Below are 21,766 nucleotides of genomic sequence, written 5' to 3' on the forward strand. Positions count from 1 at the left end.
GGCGAACAGGTGCTGACACTGTCCCAGGACAGCGTGAGGCGATCCCTCAGAGGGACCAACCCACGAAAAGCCCCGGGTCCCGACGGCATTCCTGGCCGTGTTCTGAGAGACTGCGCTGTGGAGCTCACAGATGTCTTCACGGACATCTTCAACACATCTCTGAGCCAGGCTGTTGTGCCCACGTGCCTCAAAGCCACCACCATCATCCCGGTCCCGAAGAAGTCGTCCCCCACCTGCCACAATGACTACCGCCCGGTCGCACTCACTCCCATCCTCATGAAGTGCTTCGAGCGGCTAGTTATGAACCACATCAAGGCTGCCCTCCCCCCCAACCATGACCCCTTCCAGTTTGCATATCGGCCCAACCGCTCTACCGATGATGCCATCTCCACTGCTCTCCACACAGCGCTCACCCACCTGGAGACCAGAGACTCCTACGTCAGAATGCTGTTCATCGACTTCAGCTCAGCATTCAACACAATCATCCCCCAACAGCTCACCGATAAACTGAGCAAACAGCTCCAACCTCTTCATAAAGTTTGCGGATGACACGACTGTGGTGGTCCTCATCAACAACGACGAGGAGACAGCCTACAGGGACGAGGTCAGCCGCCTGGCCACGTGGTGCAAGGACAACAATCTCCGTCTGAATGTGGAGAAGATGAAGGAGATTGTTGTGGACTCCAGGAGAGTGCGCCCCCAGCATGCTCCACTAACCATCGACGGTGCTGCAGTGGAGAGAGTGAGCAGCACCAAGTTCCTGGGAGTGCACATATCCGAAGACCTGTCCTGGAGCCACAACACGGCATCAATCACCAAGAGATCCCACCAGCGCATGTACTTCCTCCGCAAGCTTAAAAGAGTTGGAGCCCCGACCCCCATCACGACCTCCTTCTACCGCGGTACCATCGAGAGCATCCTGACCAGCTGTATCACCGTGTGGTACGGCGCCTGCACCGTGTCCTGCCGTAAGACTCTGCAGCGCATCGTGAGGACAGCTGAGAAGATCATCGGTGTCTCTCTCCCCCCCTTCAGGACATCTACAACACCCGCCTCACCCGCAGAGCCATCAGGATCGCTGGCGATCCCACACACCCCTCCCACAGCCTCTTCAGCCTGCTGCCATCGGGTAGGAGACTGCAGAGTCTCCAAGCCAAGACCAGCAGGCTCAAGGACAGTTTTTGCCACCAGGCAGTCCGGAGACTCAACTCCCTCCCAGCCCTGCCCAGCCTGCCCCTTCCCACTGCCACACTCGCCGAACTCTGAGTACACCCTACATGCTGTACGATCATCCTGAACTCTATTTTTTGTTCTTTCTCATTTTTTTCTGCAAGACCTCACTTCAACCCTTTCTTGTTGTTTGTTTTTGCAATTACGACATTACGTCACTTTATGTACGTCACTTCCTCACTTTACATATGTCACTACCTCACTTTACATACGTCACTGCCTCACTTTCCAGACGACACTACCTCACTTTACATACAGAAATTACAAGTATTGTCTGTTGTCAATTGTATGTCTTTTAGCCACGTTATAAATGCCTTGCATGTCTTGCACGCTGGGTCCGAGAGGACATTAATTTCATTTGTGCTGTATGTCATGCATATTAGCACGTTTGACAATAAAGCTGACTTTGACTTTGATACAAAGCGCTGGTCCCAAAAAGAGTACCAGGGAAATAATCAAAAATCAAGAATACCAAAAACAACGAGTAGGGGGCCAAAGGGAAACTTTTTCCATATATAAGGTGCAGCTTATATATGGAAAAAGTTTGAAAATACACCATCATTGGGGGTGCGCCTTATACTCCGGTATTCCTTATACAACGGAAAATAAAGTGGGTGTATGTCTGTGGGCCATTTTAAAAATTATCTTGTCAGTGATGGGACCATGTGATTTTCTACGAATGATGTGAAAGTGATGACTGGAAAATGTAAACACTTGAAGAGATTAATAGAAATAATGTGTTACATATTAAAATAACATATATTTTTCCAACTTTGTTAAAGAATGGTTCAGAATTGTTCCTGTGGTTTGCTTATTAAAAATAAGATTTAATTGGACTTCCGGTATGCCAGTGAGACGTAAGCAGCAAATACACGGAGCTCCCGGCCTTATGAGCAAAAAAACGAAAAAGGCTGGAAATAAACGGAAACAACAACTCGAACAAAATGGATATGAACCAAACTCAGACTGGAAAATGAAAGGACAAAAAGAAGAAGAAAGACAAACAGAGTGAAAACACGTGCGACGAAGTTGAAGGGGGGCAGGTGTTAGCGACTAAAGCTAACAAAGCTCTACCATGCGGGGCCGACAAACCACCTGGCTGGGCGGCGGCACTCCAAGCTAATCTACAGAGTGGACTCGGACACATAAGAGCCAGAATGGACACAGGACAACACCATTTGGACGCCAAGTTAGACAAGATTACAAAACAAATGCAGTAGCTGAAACAAGGACTTGAAAGCCTGCGAGAGGAAACGAAGAGAAAGCTTGAATCCGTAAACGCAGACATGCGGGCGCAAAAGAAGGACATCGAAATGCTAGAAGAAAGAGCCGTTGAAGTTGAGGAATGGAGCACAGAGAAACAAGAAATTCTCGCCGTCTCACTTGAACAACAAAGAAAGCTCCGAGAGAAAGTGTCCGACTTGGAAGGAAGAATGTTCGGATTTGGGGATTGAAAGAGGGGGTCGAGGGTGACTCCGCAGCAAACTACTTGGATAAACTTATCCATAAAGAGCTGGGAATATCCGAAGATGTTCATCTCGAGATTCAGAGGGCGCACAGAACGCTGGCCCCAAAGCCACAACCGAATAAACCACCACGAGCGATTATCGTAAACTTCCTCAAATTCAACACCAAATCAGAATCAGAATCAGAATACCTTTATTCGTCCCGCAATGGGGAAATTTGCAGTCCACAGCAGCAATTGAAGAGGGATGGGGTTGGGGTGGGAGTGAAAGGATAGAAAACAAGATATTCTAAGCATAACAAAATAAAAATGTCAACTGTATACTGTGCAAATGTAGATGTGCAAAAACCGTTCTATAAACAAGACTGTACATAGTGCAGAATCAAGAAATGCATTTAGATATATTGCAACAACCCATATTTACAAGTGTCCAGTTTTTTTTTTTTTTTTTTTTTTCTCACATGTGACCATTGGGAATTGTGAAGCCTGACAGCAGTCGGTAGGAACGAGCGGCGGTACCTCTCCTTCTTGCAGCGCGGGTGTAATAGTCTCTGGCTAAAGGAGCTACCCAGAGCTGTCAGGATGGGCAGGAGGGGGTGGGAGGGGCTGTCCGTCATAGCTTTTAGTTTAGCTACCGTCCGTCTGTTGCCCACCTCCTCTAGAGAGTCCAGCGAGCAGCCCACGACAGAACTGGCCCGCTTGACAAAGTGCTCCAGTCTTTTTCTGTCCCGGGTGGTGATGCTGCCTGACCAGCAGACAATGCCATAGTGGATGGCTGATGCCACCACAGAGTCATAGAAAGTCTTTAGGAGTGACCCCTGAACTCCAAAAGACCTCAGTTTCCTGAGCAGGAAGAGGCGACTCTGTCCCTTTTTGATTAGGGCATCCGTGTTTGTTGTCCAGTTTATTGTTGAGAGTAACACCAAAGAGGACATTCTCAAGACGGCCTGGCGGTCGCCGATTCAAGTGGAGGGAAACAGGGTGAGTTTCGATCATGACTATGCAACAGAAGTGGCAGCTAAACGCAGAGAATACACTGGACTAAAAAAATTACTCAAAGAGAAAGGCATTCGATTCCAATCCCCGATGGACACACTGAGGGTCCACTGGACCGAAGGAGTAAAAACATATAACAGCGCACAGGACGCGGCAAAAGCGATGTGGCTGAGAGGATGGCGGGTGCCAAACACTGGAGAAGAGAGTCAACACAACAGAGATTGGACATAGCGCGCAAGTGGACAAAAACTAAGCGATAAAGACGAGATTACATGAAAGACGAGGAGAATGAAAAACAAAGAACTCAGACAGAAAGACACATGCCTACAAAGGACAAGTGAAATCCACATAACTTGCTTTGAGAACATTTTCTTTATATCTACGGTTGGTAAGAAATTAATTCAATGTGGTAATATTGTCGAAGGAATTTAAAGGGGGTTAACTGATTCATAATTGGCAATGTGTTGATAGATTTGGGATATTGTACTGTATAACTAGGATATATAGAGAAATAATTCAACAGATAAGAGGGTTGTTTTCTCCCAAAAACAATACATTTAAAATATAAGCCAAAGGATGTTTGATACTCCACAAAGCTCCGGCCGGGAGCTCCTAGAATTGAATTGTTGGACATCTGCAGTGAGCCTGAGAGACCAGCAGTGGAGGTGATCTCTGCCACTTGAGGGGCCCTCTCATTTGGAGAGGCTACACCCCTCACCCACCAACAGGGGAAAGAGGATTTAAACGGGGAACCCCTAAATGCTTTGGAAGTTCACGTTTGGAGCGAAGTATATATGAAGCTTTGGGGCTATAGAGCTTTGTTAGCTTTAGTCGCTAACATCTGCCCCCCTTCAGGATAACATAAGAAAAACTATACACATAGTGGAGGCGATCCATAAGGCAGGAACAAGTGCAATGTTGGTGAGCATGGATGCAGAAAAGGCATTTGATAGTGTCCGCTGGGCCTATCTAGACAAAGTCATGGGAAAATTTGTCTTTAACAAAGATTCAATTACAAATATACAAACACTATATAATGAGCCAACTGCAAGCGTGAAAGTGAATGACAGCTTTACGGACCGAATAATACTAGAAAGATCGACAAGACAAGGATGTTGTCTCTCACCAACATTATTCAATATCTTCATTGAACCCCTAACCCATGCAATCAGACAGAACCACAACATCAAAGGCGTGGAGATGAGAGACTCGGAACATAAACTCAGCCCTCAGCTGATGATTTGATAGCATATTTGATACAACCGGAAGATAGCCTCCCGATACTAATGCAACAACTCGAGAAATATGAACATTACTCAGGATATCAACTTAATGTGACAAAAACACAAATCTTAGCACTAAATTACACTCCATCAAAGTGAATAAAGGGAAAATACAAATTAAGGTGGCACGCTGAAAGGGTAAAGTATCTTGGAGTGTACATCACAAAGCTCATAGACAAACTGTTTAAATCAAACTATACAAAGATTAACCAAGCCATCAAAGCAGACTTGGGGAGATGGACAACACCCATCCTAGATTTAAGATCAAGGATTGAAAGAGTGAAAATGAATATTCTTCCAAGGTTGCTATACCTCTACCAGTCGCTACCAATACCCATACCACAAAAACAATTTGTGGAATGGGACAATCTGACCACAAGATTTATCTGGGGAGGTAAGCGACCAAGGATTAGACTGACGACACTACAGTTACCAAAGGAAAAAGGGTGGATTGGGGTTACCAAATTTTAAAGATTACTACCGGGCAGCACAGCTCAGAGCAGTGACATCAGAAGGGTGCGGAGGGTCCAGTAGGATTTTCCGCGCCCTTGTTCGGATTCTTGCAGTGTGCAAGTCCTCGAGAGTGGGTAGGGCGGTGCCAATGATTTTTTCCGCCGTCCTAACCGTCCGTTGAAGTCGGATTTTGTCCATTTTTGTGGCGGCCCCGAACCAAACGGTGATGGAAGAACACAGGATGGATTCGATGACAGCCGTGTAGAAATGCACCTCCTGTGGCAGGCCATGCTTCTTTAGCAGCCTCAGGAAGTACATTCTCTGTTGGGCCTTTTTCAGAATAGAGTTGGTGTTGACCTCCCACTTCATGTCCTGGGAGACTGTGATTCCCAGGAACTTGAAGGTCTCAACGGTTGACACGAGGCAGTTGGATAGTGTGAGGGGTAGCTGTGGTGATGGATGTTTCCTGAAGTCCACGATCATCTCAACTGTCTTGAGCGTGTTCAGCTCCAGGTTGTGACGGCTGCACCAGAGCTCCAGCTGCTCCACTTGTTGTCGGTACGCAGACTCGTCGGCGTCTTTGATGAGACCGATGACCGTGGTGTCGTCTGCGAACTTGATGAATTTGACAGCTGGCTGCGTTGAGGTGCAGTCGTTTGTGTAGAGAGAGAAGAGCAATGGAGAGAGGACGCATCCCTGCGGGGCTCCAGTGCTCGTGGTTCGTGTTGTGGATGATATATTTCCCAGTCTGACCTGTTGTGTCCGTCCTGTCAGGAAGCTGAGGGTCCACTGGCAGATCGTGGGGGACACACCAAGCTGGAGAAGTTTGGGGATGAGGAGTTCTGGGATGATGGTATTGAACGCAGAGCTGTAGTCCACAAACAGGATCCTTGCGTAGGTTCCTGTGTTGTCAAGGTGGTCGAGGATGTGGTGCAGTCCGATGTTGACTGCATCCTCCACAGACCTGTTTGCCCGGTAGGCAAACTGAAGAGGATCTAGCAGAGGTCCGGTGATGTTCTTTAGGTGGTTCAGCACGAGGCGTTCAAAGGACTTCATGACCACAGACGTCAGAGCGACAGGTCTATAGTCGTTCAATCCCGAGGGTGCTGGATTCTTTGGAACTGGGACGATAGTAGACTGTTTGAAGCAGGATGGGACTTCACACTGCTCCAGACATGTTGGTGTAATGGCGAGTATCAAGCCACATGGAAAGAAATAGAAGTAACAAAAGAGGGTTACCCAATTCAAACACCGCTGGGAGACAGACGACTGTTCCGGAAAACGGAGGACTCAATGGACCCATTAACAAAATTCACCTTGAATATCTGGTATACCATAATAAAAGAAAATAAACTAGAAAAATAGGCAAACATTCTGAGGTGGCTATCATATGACGAGGACTTACAACCAGGAAAAAAACAAGGGCTTCAAGAGATGGGAAAGGAGAGGTATCACAGCAATGAGTACGATAATAGAAAAAGGGGAAATACTGACCTTCCAAAAACTAAAACAGATGTTTAACTTAGAAAGGAGCGACCTATACATACACTACACAAAAGCAATAAAGATGGATACGTCAACGAAAAGAAATGAAATAATACAGATAATGATGGATGCGTATAAAGGAGGGAAAAATAAAGTAATCTCATCCCTTTAGACAGGGCTCCTGTTGAACAGAGGGAACTCAACTCTATACATAAAAAAGAAATGGGAAAAGGAACTTCAAACAAACATAACAGAGGAAGAATGGTCAAATATGTGCAAAATACAACAATCAACAACCACTTTGAGACATTGGAGAGAATTTGGTTGGAAGAATATCATAAGATTTTTGACAGACATGACCGGGAAATATAAATCGGGACAGAACGAGTACCGGCAGCTATGCGGACAGGAATGAAATGTAGATCACGCACACATATTTTGGAAATGTCAAAAGTTGAAAGGTTATTGGTAAGAAGTTTGGAGAGAATTGAAAAAGATAATTGGCTACGAAATACCAAAGACCGACTTGGTGATGTATCTAAATCAAAAAAATGTGCAAACAAGAGATGAGTACTTAATAAAGCCATAACAAGAAAATGGTTTAAAACCGACCCACCAACAAAGAACCCAGTGACGTGCAGTCAGGGGAGGCAGGTGTGGCCGTGCCTCACCTGTCATCATGGAAATATCAAATGAAAAAATAAATTAAACCGTTATATTTATTTAGTGATTTGTACTTTCAAGTTCTTTCCCATTTAACTTCACCATTTTTGGATTTTTTTTTTTTTTCAAAATCGCTGAATTTTCACATTTACCGTTCAAATACTAGCGATGAGGCAGCAGCCGGCTGAGCCTCACCATGGATTGCACAGACTATGCTAACTGTGCAGGCTTGCTCTGCAGTGAGACCGCATTGCTGTCCCTCTGCATATCGCTATTAAAGTGTTCAAACACTTTTAGTACATGAACGAAATTTCTACAGTTTAGCTGTTGTATATAATGTACAGTCACTGTACATTATAAACACTGTACAACAGTGTTTATTTTATTTTATCAAAACTGTGTGCATAGGTGAGGCACACAGTTCTCCTGCCTCATAACAGGGGGCGCTGGTGATTACAGAGATTCTTCTTGCGACTCCTCAGCTGCACAATAATAGAATTAGTGAGCAAGCTACAGTAAACAGTTAGCGAGTTAAGTGCAACCATCAAGTCATTTTTTTTCGTGTTGCTTGGCCTTATTTTCAGAATGGAGGATTACATATCTAAATTGAAAGAATTTTCTAAACTGGACTTTCAATCGAAGCAGGAGATAATAATTAAAGGAAGACCAACACCGGACTGTATAGCTCACAAACGGCGAGGGATGGATGTAAATCTCCTGGACAGCTTCTCAGCTTTTTGGCGGAGAAGGATCTCATTGAAACTATTCCTGAGGCGACAAAGTTGCTCCAGCTCGTGTTCACTGTTCCAGCTACTATGGCATCAGTAGGAGCGGTCATTCTCAGCACTGAAAAGACTGAAAACATACAGTCCGAACAGGACTGATCAAGGACGACTTTCTTCACTGGCAGTGATCCCCATCGAGAGAGAGAGACTTTTAAAACTGAAGAAAGATAAGGAAGGCTTCAAACAAAGACGTTATCGATGTCTTTCTTCAGAAGGACTGGCGCATGGACTTCATTTATAAGTAAAGGTAACACGATAAGTTTTTTTTTCATTTTTCTTCTATGCTACAGTTTGTATATATAAAGAATACTGACATGACATTTTAAACAAAACACGTTAACGGTTGCCGATCAAATGGTGAAAAAAAACTACTCTGTAGAGTTCATATGTTTGTAAATCAGACTGTGATGACGTCAGTCCCTCACCAGCAATGAACCTCACCGCACGTCACTGAAAGAACCAATGGGTCGGAATAGTGGAAGAGATATTTGAGCTGGATAGGTTCACACACATATAGCGGGTCCAAGCGGGGAAGTTTAAAACAAGATGGGAAAAATGGGATGAATATAAAAAACAATCAAACAAATGAATGAACGAACGACACCACAAACCAGACAGTCAAGATAGCTAATAAATATAAATAAAAAAAGGGAAACTTGTCATTATCGATCACTTTTTTTGCTTTATTGTTATTGCTGTGTTTTAATGTTGTTGATTGGTTGTTTTCATTGTTGAATAATTTTCAGTTACAAAAAGATTTTGTGATACAAATTGGCCACAAGGCATTCTGTATTCAAATGTTCAATTTGAAATGTTTGTAAATGTTATAAAAGTAATAAAGATTCAAGTTACAATAAAAAGATTTAATTAAAGGTAATTTAAGCAAATTTGTTATCTTAGAAGCATTTTTCCATACCGGTAAGACGTTGCATTAGCCAGTATGACCTTAGTAGCTCTCAGTTAAAGTTTATCAGGATGGCGGCCATTGCAATTCAGCATTTACAGATAAAATCATTTTCATTTCAAAAAAGAGGAGGAAACATGGAAATTTGAAATATCAAATTTGGGAAAGTTTGGTCACTTTTGTCAGATCATGGCAAATGAAAGCAAAATGGGATAATGTCCAATCCAAAGGAACTTTGACTGTGAGTAATGTGTAAAATGCAGCCACATAGAAGTTGGCACAACCCTCTTATACCAAATCAGGAACAATTCAGTCATAAGGAAGACGAGTTGGAGGAATGATGTGTGCATGATAAACTGTGTCATGGTCACAGTCCTTCTTCAGAGTCTGCATTTTTACTTGTGCAATAATACGCACGGTGACATACAAATGTTGGGCCACACACACACGCACATACCCACACACCGAGGGACGTGGTTCGCTTTCAGTGCTGTGACATGAAGAGAGTTGTAAAGGTAGTACGTGTCTCTTAAAGAAAATAACTTCTATGAGTGATGACTTAGAGTAAGTTCTTGTTAGCATGCAGTTGTTTCCAGCGCGTTATTGCATTTTGGGTTTCAGTTCAGTCGATCCTTACCGTCAGTCCTGAAGTAACACTGGGCCGAATCTTTTAAGATTAGCTGTGATCCAATTAGCAGAAACTAACCTCCACTACTTTAGCCTTCTGTCTCTAACTACAAGTTCTGCATTGGCCCTTTCTGCTTTCTGTTTGCCCTGCTAGCTGTTTGGTGTTTTGCTTCAATGACATCACGGTGTGAGATTCCCAGTTGTGTTACTGGTGGATTGTGGACCATAAAAATCAATGGCAACAATTGTTGTGGTATGAGGTCTGCGGTTTTACATGTGCCGACTTTGGCCAAAAAATAGGCAGAAACAAAAATAGAACGAGTCTGCTTTTGCAGAGGACAACGAATAATGTTGGCTTGATTACATATTTAAAACCGAAAGAATACAACTTATCATATTTGGACAATATTAAGTTGAACAATGTCTTCAAAGATTAATGGTTTCTGATTAAATTGATAATTGACAAGTTGTCAATGAATGAATTATTTTTGCAATATTAATCTTGACGTTGAAACCAGCAGTGTCCATTAAATTGCTAAAAAGACATCTGCTTTAGTTCCTTCCTGTCCAACAAATAGTTAAGCCTTTTGTTGTTTGTTTTAGGTCAATTTTGATTGTCCAAATATGACAATGATAAATGTCCTTGACATTCTTCAAAATCAGTACCTGGCATACATAAAGTAATATTACGATAACTTGAAAAAAAATCTGGGAAGCCTCAGATATGTGTTTGGAATCTTCATCATTTTGAGTTTAAATTACAACTGTGAGATTATTTGAAGGCAGGGGTTAAACACACTGCTTTCTGTGCAACGTCAGGGACACGGGTCCGGAGTGCTCGGGATGAATGTGCTTCAAGGCAAAATGTGCATGTCAACCCAAGAACAAAAGCAAAAGACCATGTGAAGAAGCTGACGTAAAACTTGTACAACTTTGTCGCCATTCCCAGGGAAACGATGACTGCACTGACACGAGATGAAAGGTCACGGTGCCAGCATAAAGCCATGACTCCAAAAAAAACAAAAAAAAAAACTGATTGCAGATTGCAAATGCTCACCAGGACAAAGAACTTAATGTTTGCCTTTTCTATGATCTGATGAAACTAAAATTTAACTGGTTCACCATAATGAGCATTGTTACATTTGTGAGAAAAAGGGGAAATCTTGCAGCTGGAGACTTAGCCCTCATCTCAATCCTGTTGAAAATGGATGATGTGAAAAGGCATGTACAAGCAAGGCGGCCTGCAGCCTTGACTCAATTACACCAGTTCTGTTGGGAGGTATGGGCCAAAATTCTTGCCAACTATTGTGAGAAGCATATGGGAGGATATCGTCGCAAAATTGCCTATTTTTTTTTTTTAAATCAACGAGAAAAAAAGTTTCGAACTCACATTGGTATTTTTATTCGGGTCTTTTGGCTTTCACCCGAAGTGGTTTAAGTTGTTATAATATCAATAAAAAAATACCAATGTGTGTTCAGAACATTGTGGTTTTTTTTTTTTTTTTTTTTTTTTTTTTTTTTTTTTTTTTCTTCAAAAAATACTGAAAAATAATTTATGCTTTGTCATTTATGCTTCCTGGCTGAAGATATATAAAACTTAATCCACGTCAGAACATGTAAAGCCAAATACTAATTACTAACCAAACTACTTATCCAAACTACTAATGAAATTGATGCTACCTTCTGACTGATTAAAATCATAAAAAAAAATCATACATTAAAATTAAAGGACAACCGACGTCTCCGGACAAGTTGTGTCCATAATTTGTAAAATGGCTTCAAATGACTTCTACTGAGCGTATTTTACAAAATTCCACCGCATATAGCTATATTTTACGTTTTAAGACTAGCGCTGAATATTCAGGAAGTCTTGTTTTTGAGTTGGTGACGAGTCCGTACGTGACGTCACTGAAGGAACGCCCCTGACGGAAAAAAGACACATTGTAGCAGTCCTTCCATCACGTCAATGTATTTTGCTGTACTTGTTTAGTCTGAAAACCTCGTGTTGCACCAAAAAGCCACCAGAAGAGGGGGACCAAGCTCCATGGAAAGAATTTATCAGCCTATGGAAACGGGCATATTCCCTACACGGTTTTGTCGCCATTTTCTGCCTCCCCTGGGTGCAACATTTCCCACCCCTGATGCCTCAAAATGACACGGAATAAATTATTTAATCAATTGAAATGTGAAATGTAAATTTCTCCACTGTGAGACTAATAAACGCAAATCCAATCCAATCCAATCCAATCCAATTGCAAACATGTATGCTTTGTTCTTCAGAACTATTTGAATCATATTCATAACTGGATGTGTAACAAGAAAGCATATTCTTTGAATCTGAAGCCATTGTTTTGATTCTCCAGCAATGCAAGACGTCTTGGCGTGACGTCACGAACTGGGGGTGGGACTTTCTGAAAATGCCCAATTCGCACCTCAATTTTTTTGCAGATTTTGGCCACTTTAAGTCATTTTTATTGGTGTTTTGCATTTGAATAAAAATATCATACTGCATGTTTTGGGTATTTTAGATGCTGTAAAACGTTTTTCAGATGTCAGGAAGCAAAAAAGTGACGTCGGTTGTCCTTTAAGCTTTCATTATTATGGAATTTAACAAACAGAAATAATAATGGTTATCTTAATTTACTTACAAAATGAAATGGTTTAGTTTAATTATTATGTAGGTATTCTAAACATATAGGACAACCGACACCATTTTTTTGTTTCCTGACATCAGAAAAAGGTTTTAGCAGTGACGTGCGGTGAGGTTCATGGCTGGTGAGGCATTGGCGTCATCAATGACGTCACCGCTCGTCTCTACTTAGTATTTGAACGGTAAATTCAGCGATTTTGAAAAAAATCCAAAAACGGTGAAGTTAAATGGACAAGAACTTGAAAGTACAAATCACTAAATACATCTAACTGTTTAATTTGTTTTTTCATTTGATATTTCCACGACAGCTTTCCATGATGGCAGGTGAGGCTTTGCCCATACATGTTTGCTTTGCCTCACCTGCCTCCACTGACTGCACGTCACTGGGTTTTAGAGCATCTAAAATATCCAAGCCACACAGGCTGATATTTTTAGTCAAATGCAAAACACCAACAAAAATGACCTAAAGTGTGCTAAAACTGCAACAAATTGAGCTGTGAATTGTGATTTTTCAGAAAGTGCCCCCCCCCCCCCCCCCAGTTCGTGACGTCTTGCCTTGCTCGAGAATCAAAGCAATGGCTTCAGATTCGGAGAAGATGGTTTCTTGTTACTCATCCAGTTATTAATATGATTCAAATATTTCTGAAGAGGAAAGCATAAATGTTTGCAATTGATTAAAGGAGTCCTCCCATATCAATTTGAGCCATCAATGACAGCAATGTAGCACCCATAAAATCCAGAAGATGGCGCCCAAGCTCAGTTGAAAATGGGCTGATTTGTCTGCTGGGAATTTGTGTCAGCGAATATCAAATAGTTGTGTTGGTGCAACACATAAGGATTCACCATTGTGTTATTTATGTGTTTTCCTTCTAATTTCGTTTCTAAATGTTCTAAATTGTTCTTGTTCTAAAGTCGTCCCACAATGGGGAAATTTGCAATTTTTGCATATTGATTTATATAGCGCTTTAACAACAGCTGAAGCTGTAACAAAGCGACTAACATAAACAGCTGTCATAATACAGTATAAGATGGCTGTATTTCATCATTGTTCCATACTTTTCTTCATTCTGCCATGAATTACGACTCATGTACATTTCATATTTACTAAATGATGCATTTTTGCTGATTCATGGTCAAAAGGTTAACAATCACTCAAACCTCGTGTTTAACGGGTCCCATTCACTTGAATAAGAGGTATCAAGGAGCAAAGCGCAAGCTTGCCGCTTCCCTGGTGAGAGTGAGAGTGGCCTCAGGTATGGCAGCTTTGAGGTGATGCCGGAGGGTTTCATACACCGCAGAGTGAAGACGAGCTCAACATTCAAAATGATTAATCGCTGGCAATAAGCTTTTGCATGCTACTTGTGAAATCAGTATTAGAATCCTTCCATGTTATCCAGGGTATGTGTGAAATTGCAAATATGGTACAATATTGTTGGATGACACAGAATATGATTTTTTTCTTGAGGTCAGGCAGCTGCCTTGCTGTATTAAACTGGGAGATTTCTATGTTTGTCTCTATGTCAAAGCTTCTATGCATTTTTAATGAGCTGTACTTTGTGACCTTGCCACATTATGCAACCACAATTTATATTTTGAATGACCCCAAAAGCAGTGGCAGAGTCTCACCATTTCTGAAATGTTATGACAGATTGCAAGTGTGAAAAAAGCATCACAAGCTAGCACTGTTCGCTAATCCAGCCCCCATTCCTGATATAATGGAAACGCAATGAAGGCAAGTGGTGTGGTGCGATTTGAGTCGAATGGAAAAGAGCCGTAAGTCATTCTGGAGTATACATTGCACCTATTAAAATAAACGTATCAAGAAGAACAAAAAAAACAAGTGATCAAGGTTTTTGTGCGAGTGGAAAATTTAATTGTCACAATATGTCTATTTTTAAAAATTCAATACTAAATTTTTTATCCATGTTATTTTATCTAAAATGCTACAGTGTATATTCATGAATTACACCCTGAACTGATTGCCAGTCAGTCAGAGGCTCCATTTAGAGACAACCATTCACACCCACATTGACATTGAGTAGGAACTGATGCCCGCGCACAAGCCAGTCAAGTGTATCTCTGCTCTACACATGTACATACATATAAATGATGAATAAGGTTATTCCTGTATTTAAAATTATGCGCCGGTTGCTAATTTTGTAGAGCCTACACGAAGCCAGAAAGATTGATATCACTTAACACAGCATAAAGCTCCAGCTGCACTAATTGGCCGATGGATGCCCCTCTGCGACAGCGACAAATTTTAACTCCAGTTGGAGAATTGCGCCACAATGGAGGCACTATAGTCAACAGCTGTGCGCAGGAAAGACCTGAAACAACGAGCAAAGAAGAAGCAGATCAAACTCCCCCACCCCCCTAGTCAGTGCTATCGATGTTCTTCGTTTTCGGAGATTTCACAAACAGGTAAATAATACCTGTTTTTTTTTTGTTTGTTTTGATTTTTTTTTTCATTCAGGCGTGTGTGCTTACTGTCAAAGTAAAGTTGATCGCTTTTAGGATTCTAGATATGGCAAAGGAAATCAACCACTCGCAAGAAGGAAAGACAAGTACGAGTAAAATGCATCAGAGAATTTAACACAACAGGCAGTTAAACTGTAATAATTCATGGAAGTGACAACATGTGGAAATTTGGTCTGAAACACTGGTGATAGCGAGGGACGCCATGCAGGACGATAGGAGTAGCCAACGCAAGGCTCCATAGATCTGTTTCCAATTAGGAGCAGAACAACACAAAGCCAACATCTACATGATCGAAAGATTTTTTTAAAATTCTTCCTTCCATATTGTCTGAAAAACACCCGAGCTGTTGGTTTTGACAAGCAGTGGCTAAATGAATTTTCCTGGCTCAGGAATGCAGTTATTTATGCCAAAAGCACTGTGCCCGAACACAGCAGGCAGTCGTTTGAGAGCCATCAACCAACTACAGGCTTCACACATTTAAAAGACGTGAAGTGATGGCCATCCACAAAGTAGCAGAAGAGAAGGTCAATTATATTAATGATGGTAGTACCTAAATACAGTTGATACAGTTATAAAACCTACAATAACATTAAATTATGTTTTATGTAAAATGTATTATGTAACATAGGTTTTGATATATAATTGTATTTATATTTTTTGAAGGGAACTGCAGTGTTTTACTTCAGTGCAGGTGCACATGGAGCACAGTGCACTTGACAGCTGCTTCAAAATCATCTGTCTGAAACTAAAGTAGCCCCACCACAAGATATGAGCCCATCATTCGCCTCGGCAATAATATAATAATAAATGACTGCCTGAATATGATAACAGTCATATTCTTATTGGAACTCTGCACTTAAAGTATGTTTCCTGTACTAAGGAGTCCATTGAATTTACAGAATGCAAGCATGTCATGCCGCATGGTCAGGATGGTATCAACTCTGCCTTAATTGGAGCCAAGAAAAAACATGCATAGAGACACGCAATCATATATGCAGTCATACAATTGTACAGATAAACAGACAGATCGACTCAAAATCATGTTGAGTATAATGAGAAAATTCTGATTAAAGGACGTTATGATTTGCCCATATTACATGTAAATCAAGCATGTGCAATATGTAGGCATATACCTATTTATTCATTTTAGTAAACTCATAAAATGTTTAAATACGTTGAACAGACATGTTTCATATGAATTCATGTTTTGGGTAAATATTTGTTTGATGTCAAAAAGGCCATTGTATTCATATAGCACAATGGCAGTAGTGTCAAGTGAAATAAAATGCGTTGCAAATTAACCCATCAGCACACATAAAAAGACTACATTATGTCTAACCAGTTGTATTCATTCATCATTTATTGCTCACTTGTTACACATAGAAAACTGAACTCATCTTTGAAAGATCAAGCATCACTGATTTGTATCAATTCTGAGTTAACCTCTTCTATTCCCCATGCATGTACAGTAAATTACTTTCAACCCTAATCGAAACAATCATGATCATTGGTTTGGTTTTCAACTATTCAGCACGAGTGCTGAAAATAGATATTATGAAGACAAACATGGGGTTGGTTTTATGATATATGAGGACATCTCAATGGAAGCACAGTTTTCTAGGAAAGGCCAGTTTTGTTGTACATATCACGAGATTGCAGTAAATCGACAGGGAAAAGTTACAGAATCACGTTCAAACCGTAGGCAGCAGACCTGGCATCGGTACACAACAATAATTACGTCACGAGATGAAAACTCAACCAACTCCGCGTATGAATCGGGGCATTGTGTGACGTAAATAGTATTAACGCCGCTAATACACCATCACATATAAATTATTAGTGTCTGAAAGCAAACATTCAACACAACGCTGGTTTATTTGTAAACTGAAAATGACACGTTATAACCAATACAAAACAATAGAATGCAAAGCAGTGTGAAGACACGCAAACTGCTCGTTTGTGCATTCGGTAGTTATGAGCAGGCTAGCCAAAGTTAGACGAGCAACACAATTATAAAGACACAAAATAAATGGTCGACATAGTTTTAATCCACCTGTCCTTTATGTACGCTGTGTGCTGTTGTGATTTCAAATCGGACACACGATTGCATAACGTATTTAGTGGGATAAAGTTGCCGTACGCCAGCCACTTCGCGACTCTGACAGCTTGCCTGGTGCGCTACCACCTTTAGCCATTAGCAAGTTTAGCCTAGCCATGTAGCACGTGTGTGCGAATTATAAAATAATCAACTGGCTCTGACAATGGCCGGCTAATTGAGAATGCCGCCGTGACGTTTGAAAGCCAATCAACGCGACGCCTCCTCGCCGTTGATCGTTCGATCAAACAAAAAGCTGAGACGTTTAGTAGCGGGGATAGCCTAATAATGCTGTGTAGGTTTCTCTCCCAAAGAATGGTTAGACCCTGTCGTCCACCAACACAAGAGACAGACCACCCCCAAACCTATGGACAGTGAGCAATGGAGGCTAACTAACCTCTGCGGCGGAGGAAACGGGGATCATTCAGTGGCGTTGTAGCACAGTCAGCGAACGTCCCAATCCGCGTCAACGAGGTCCGATGATGCTCTTACCGATCTTCGATGGTGAGCGTCTGCCGTGAATTACTCCACACAAAAAAATAGGTTTCCTTGTCATTTGTTCCGCTGAAGGTTGAGCTCAGTCGTGCCTGGTCCTGCACAATGCGCAGATCTGCTACTCCCAGCGGCCGACACTCCACTGAGGGACTGAACCGCCTCCCTCCCTCTCCCTCCTCCCTCTCTCCGTCTCTCTCGCTCGCCCTCTCAAGATGCATGCTCTCTCTTCCTTCCTCTGGGCAAAATTTGATGGCGAGTGATGATGTCCTCGTGTCACTCGGCAAGGGATGATGTCTTCATGTCACTCGCCATTAGGGTTCCAATTCCATGGGCACTTAAATCCAGGCCAGTCTTGTGGTCAAAGACCACACCTGTGGTTCAGGTGATTTATATTCCACTCCCATATTGCAAATGTCCCCATCGTGGGATTAGAAAAGGCTTTCCGATTATCCTGTTTGAACGTTGACTTGTCTTTAGCCTTCAAACAATGGATAATATTGTTACCAGTTTGCTGTAAACGTGTCCCAGTTTAACAGTACATTCGTCCCACGTCCAGAGTATACTGAGTGATGTTTTGTTTGTAGATAGAATTCAGTTATTCCCAAGGGTGCATCGATCGAAGAATGGAGGATGGTAGGGATGGATGGATAGATAGATAGATAGATAGATAGATAGATAGATAGATAGATAGATAGATAGATAGATAGATAGATAGATAGATAGATAGATAGATAGATAGATAGATAGATAGATAGATAGATAGAGGACAAGCTGCGGCATGTCGGAATCGACCATCACCTCACATCCTGGATTACAGATTACCTCACAAACAGGCCACAGTATGTGAGGGTAAAGAACTATGAGTCGGGCAGGCTTCTCTGCAGCACCGGAGCGCCGCAGGGAACAGTCCTGGCTCCATTCCTCTTCACCCTCTACACCTTGGACTTCAACTACAACACCCCAACCTGCCACCTTCAGACGTTCTCTGACGACTCAGCTATTGTCGGCCTCATTACAGAGGGAGACGATAGGGAGTACAGGGGACTGACAAAGGACTTTGTGGACTGGTGCCAGCAGAATCACCTCCAGATCAACACAGGGAAAACCAAGGAGCTGGTGGTGGACTTCTGCAGGAAACAATCCTCACCTGCACCATTGAACATCCAGGGTTCGGACATTGAGAGGGTGACCTCCTACAAGTACCTGGGTGTTACTCTCAACAATAAACTGGACTGGTCAACAAACACGGATGCCCTAATCAAAAAGGGACAGAGTCGCCTCTTCCTACTCAGGAAACTGAGGTCTTTTGGAGTTCAGGGGTCACTCCTAAACACTTTCTATGACTCTGTGGTGGCATCAGCCATCCACTATGGCATTGTCTGCTGGTCAGGCAGCATCACCACCCGGGACAGAAAAAGACTGGAGCGCCTTGTCAAGCGGGCCAGTTCTGTCGTGGGCTGCTCGCTGGACTCTCTGGAGGAGGTGGGCAACAGACGGACGCTAGCTAAACTAAAAGCTATGATGGACAGCCCCTCCCACCCCCTCCTGCCCACCCTGACAGCACTGGGTAGCTCCTTTAGCCAGAGACTATTACACCCGCGCTGCAAGAAGGAGAGGTACCACCGCTCGTTCCTACCGACTGCTGTCAGGCTTCACAATTCTCAATGATCACATGTGAAAAAAGGAAAAAACTGGACACTTGTAAATATGGGTTGTTGCAATATATCAGAATCAGAATCAGAATCAGAATCATCTTTATTGCCAAGTATGTAGGACACACAAGGATGTCGGACACACAAGGATCAAAATGCATTTCTTGATTCTGCACTATGTACAGTTTTTCTTATGGAACGGTTTTGCACATTTACATCTGCACAGTATACAGTTGACACTTTATTTTGTTATGCTTAGAATATCTTGTTTTCTATCCTTTCACCCCCACCCCAACCCCATCCCTCTTCAATTGCTGCTGTGGACTGCAAATTTCCCCATTGCGGGACGAATAAAGGTATTCTGATTCTGACAGATAGATAGATAGATAGATAGATAGATAGATAGATAGATAGATAGATAGATAGATAGATAGATAGATAGATAGATAGATAGATAGATAGATAGATAGATAGATAGATAGATAGATAGATAGATAGATAGATAGATAGATAGATTGGATTGGATATGCCTTTATTGGTCTCACAGTGGAGAAATTAACATTTCACAGCAGCAAAGTGATGAAAGGAATGAAAGTAGAAAAACAAAATACATTAGATAGATAGATAGATAGATAGATAGATAGATAGATAGATAGATAGATAGATAGATAGATAGATAGATAGATAGATAGATAGATAGATTTCTGTTCGTCTGTGTAATCTCTCAGTCGTACAGGAGTGGTCCATCGATGAGAAGTACAGATTTGTACAGATGACGGCTAAAGAAAACTTCTCATAGATTTCAGTTCCTGCAACCAAAATTTGATACGAATCGAAAGAGTCGACTGACGCTATGCTACTCTTGCTGTAGTAAATTGATAACTCCAGTAAAGTCATTTGGCCATAATTTTAGAGCAATTGAATAAAATTCGATTGCTCTCAAATAATTTGAGTGTGTAGCAGTGTAGCAGACGCCATTTTCTACCAGCTTCCGTGTTTTGAACTGTCAGACGCGAACACAATAAAAAAAGGCGTAGCAGAGCTTATATACAGTCCTGTTGTTCAACACCAATTTAAACCATGGGAAAACGTAAGAATCGTGATCTCGGAACAAAGTACAAGGCAATAGTGGCTGTCGAGGAGAATCCAAAAAGGAGCAAATCCTCCCTCGCGAAAGAGCTCGACGTGCCGCAGAATACTTCATCAACGTACGTAATGTAAACGTTGCAGTTTTCATTTTCCATACATTTATTTAATTTTGTTGTATTCAGATATCTTTATCGCTTGCAACAATCACTGTTTTTCATATGTTTGTACATGCTGGCGTTCGTGGTTTCGTGTGTATAGAACAACGTGAGGATTTTGCATTGGTAAAGATGTTTTTATTTTTCACTTCACTACTATACAAAAAGCATGCTAGATACACAATCCATGAACCCAATGATAAAATTACATGCCATATCAAAGATCCCCCATTTACGTATTGCCCCCCCCCCCCCACCCCTTTTAGTGCAGTTCGGCGCAGGACGGATATATTGATAGTACTGTTATATCGACATTTTTTCTGACTCCCGAGAATATCGATATAACGTGACTTTACTGTAGGTTGACATCATTAACCCAGTCTTCTGTCCACCCCCCTGAGTATTTACTCTCACAACAAACTGAATATGAGGTTCCAAAAGGGGATTCAAAACAGGCTCTTCTCGACCCGGTCAGGGAACATACATCTGTGCTGCTGGATAACCCACTGAGAAGTACAAGCTTAAACTCTTCTTCTTTTCCTTTCGACTTTTCCCTTCAAGGGTCGCCACACCGAATCAATGTCCTCCATCTAACCCGGTTTTGTGCATCCTCTTCTCTCACACCAGCTATCTTCATGTCCTCTTTGACCACATCCATAAACCTCCTCTTCGGTCTCCTGCCTGGCAGTTCAAGGCTCAGCATTCTTCTCCCGATATAGTCACTCTCTCTCCTCTGGACATGTCCAAACCATCTCAGTCTGGCATCTCAGTCTGGCATCTGACTTTCTCTCCAAAGCCTCTAATATGAGTTGTCCCTCTAATGTACTCATTCCTGATCCTATCCAACCTGGTCACTCCCAAAGAAAACCTCAACATCTTCAGCTCTGCTGCCTCCAGCTATGCTTCCTGTCTTTTCTTCAGTGGCACTGTCTCTACCAGCTCTGAAGTACAAGCTGAAACTACAGCGACTAAACATTGAAGGATGTATTTTGGAGATCAGAGCAGCACACGCTGTGTCTATCGCTGATGAGTGTGCTTAAACCGATGCCCTATTAAATGGTGTGAAACCTCACTGGATCACACTCCAAAGAACATCACACGGACTGCGTGTACCGCATCTCACAAACAATGATATTAGTGGGGCTGAATGATGTTTACATTTTTCTCTTTTGTGTTTGTGTTTATATCTGTGACCAACTGGGTGAGCAATGAAACGCTGACAAATTTACAACAGGCCATATATCTTGACCTAAATTTT

General features: G+C 42.1%; 1 protein-coding gene across 2 annotated transcripts in view; it reads right to left on the reverse strand.

Moving 5' to 3' along the window:
• Positions 1 to 17,766, reverse strand: part of ncor2 (nuclear receptor corepressor 2) — a 109,439-nt gene extending 91,673 nt beyond the window's left edge. For both annotated transcript variants that reach the window (XM_088994563.1, XM_088994562.1), the window contains exon 1: positions 17,515 to 17,766. In XM_088994563.1, coding sequence (XP_088850689.1) covers positions 17,515 to 17,541 — 27 coding nt within the window. In that variant the 5' untranslated portion in view covers positions 17,542 to 17,766. The remainder of the gene's footprint in view (positions 1 to 17,514) is intronic.
• Positions 17,767 to 21,766: the final 4,000 nt, after the last annotated feature.

This window comes from Hippocampus bargibanti, linkage group LG04 (assembly GCF_051943395.1).
Source record: "Hippocampus bargibanti isolate YZ-2025 linkage group LG04, ASM5194339v1, whole genome shotgun sequence".
In the NCBI taxonomy this organism is placed as follows: Eukaryota; Metazoa; Chordata; class Actinopteri; order Syngnathiformes; family Syngnathidae; genus Hippocampus; species Hippocampus bargibanti.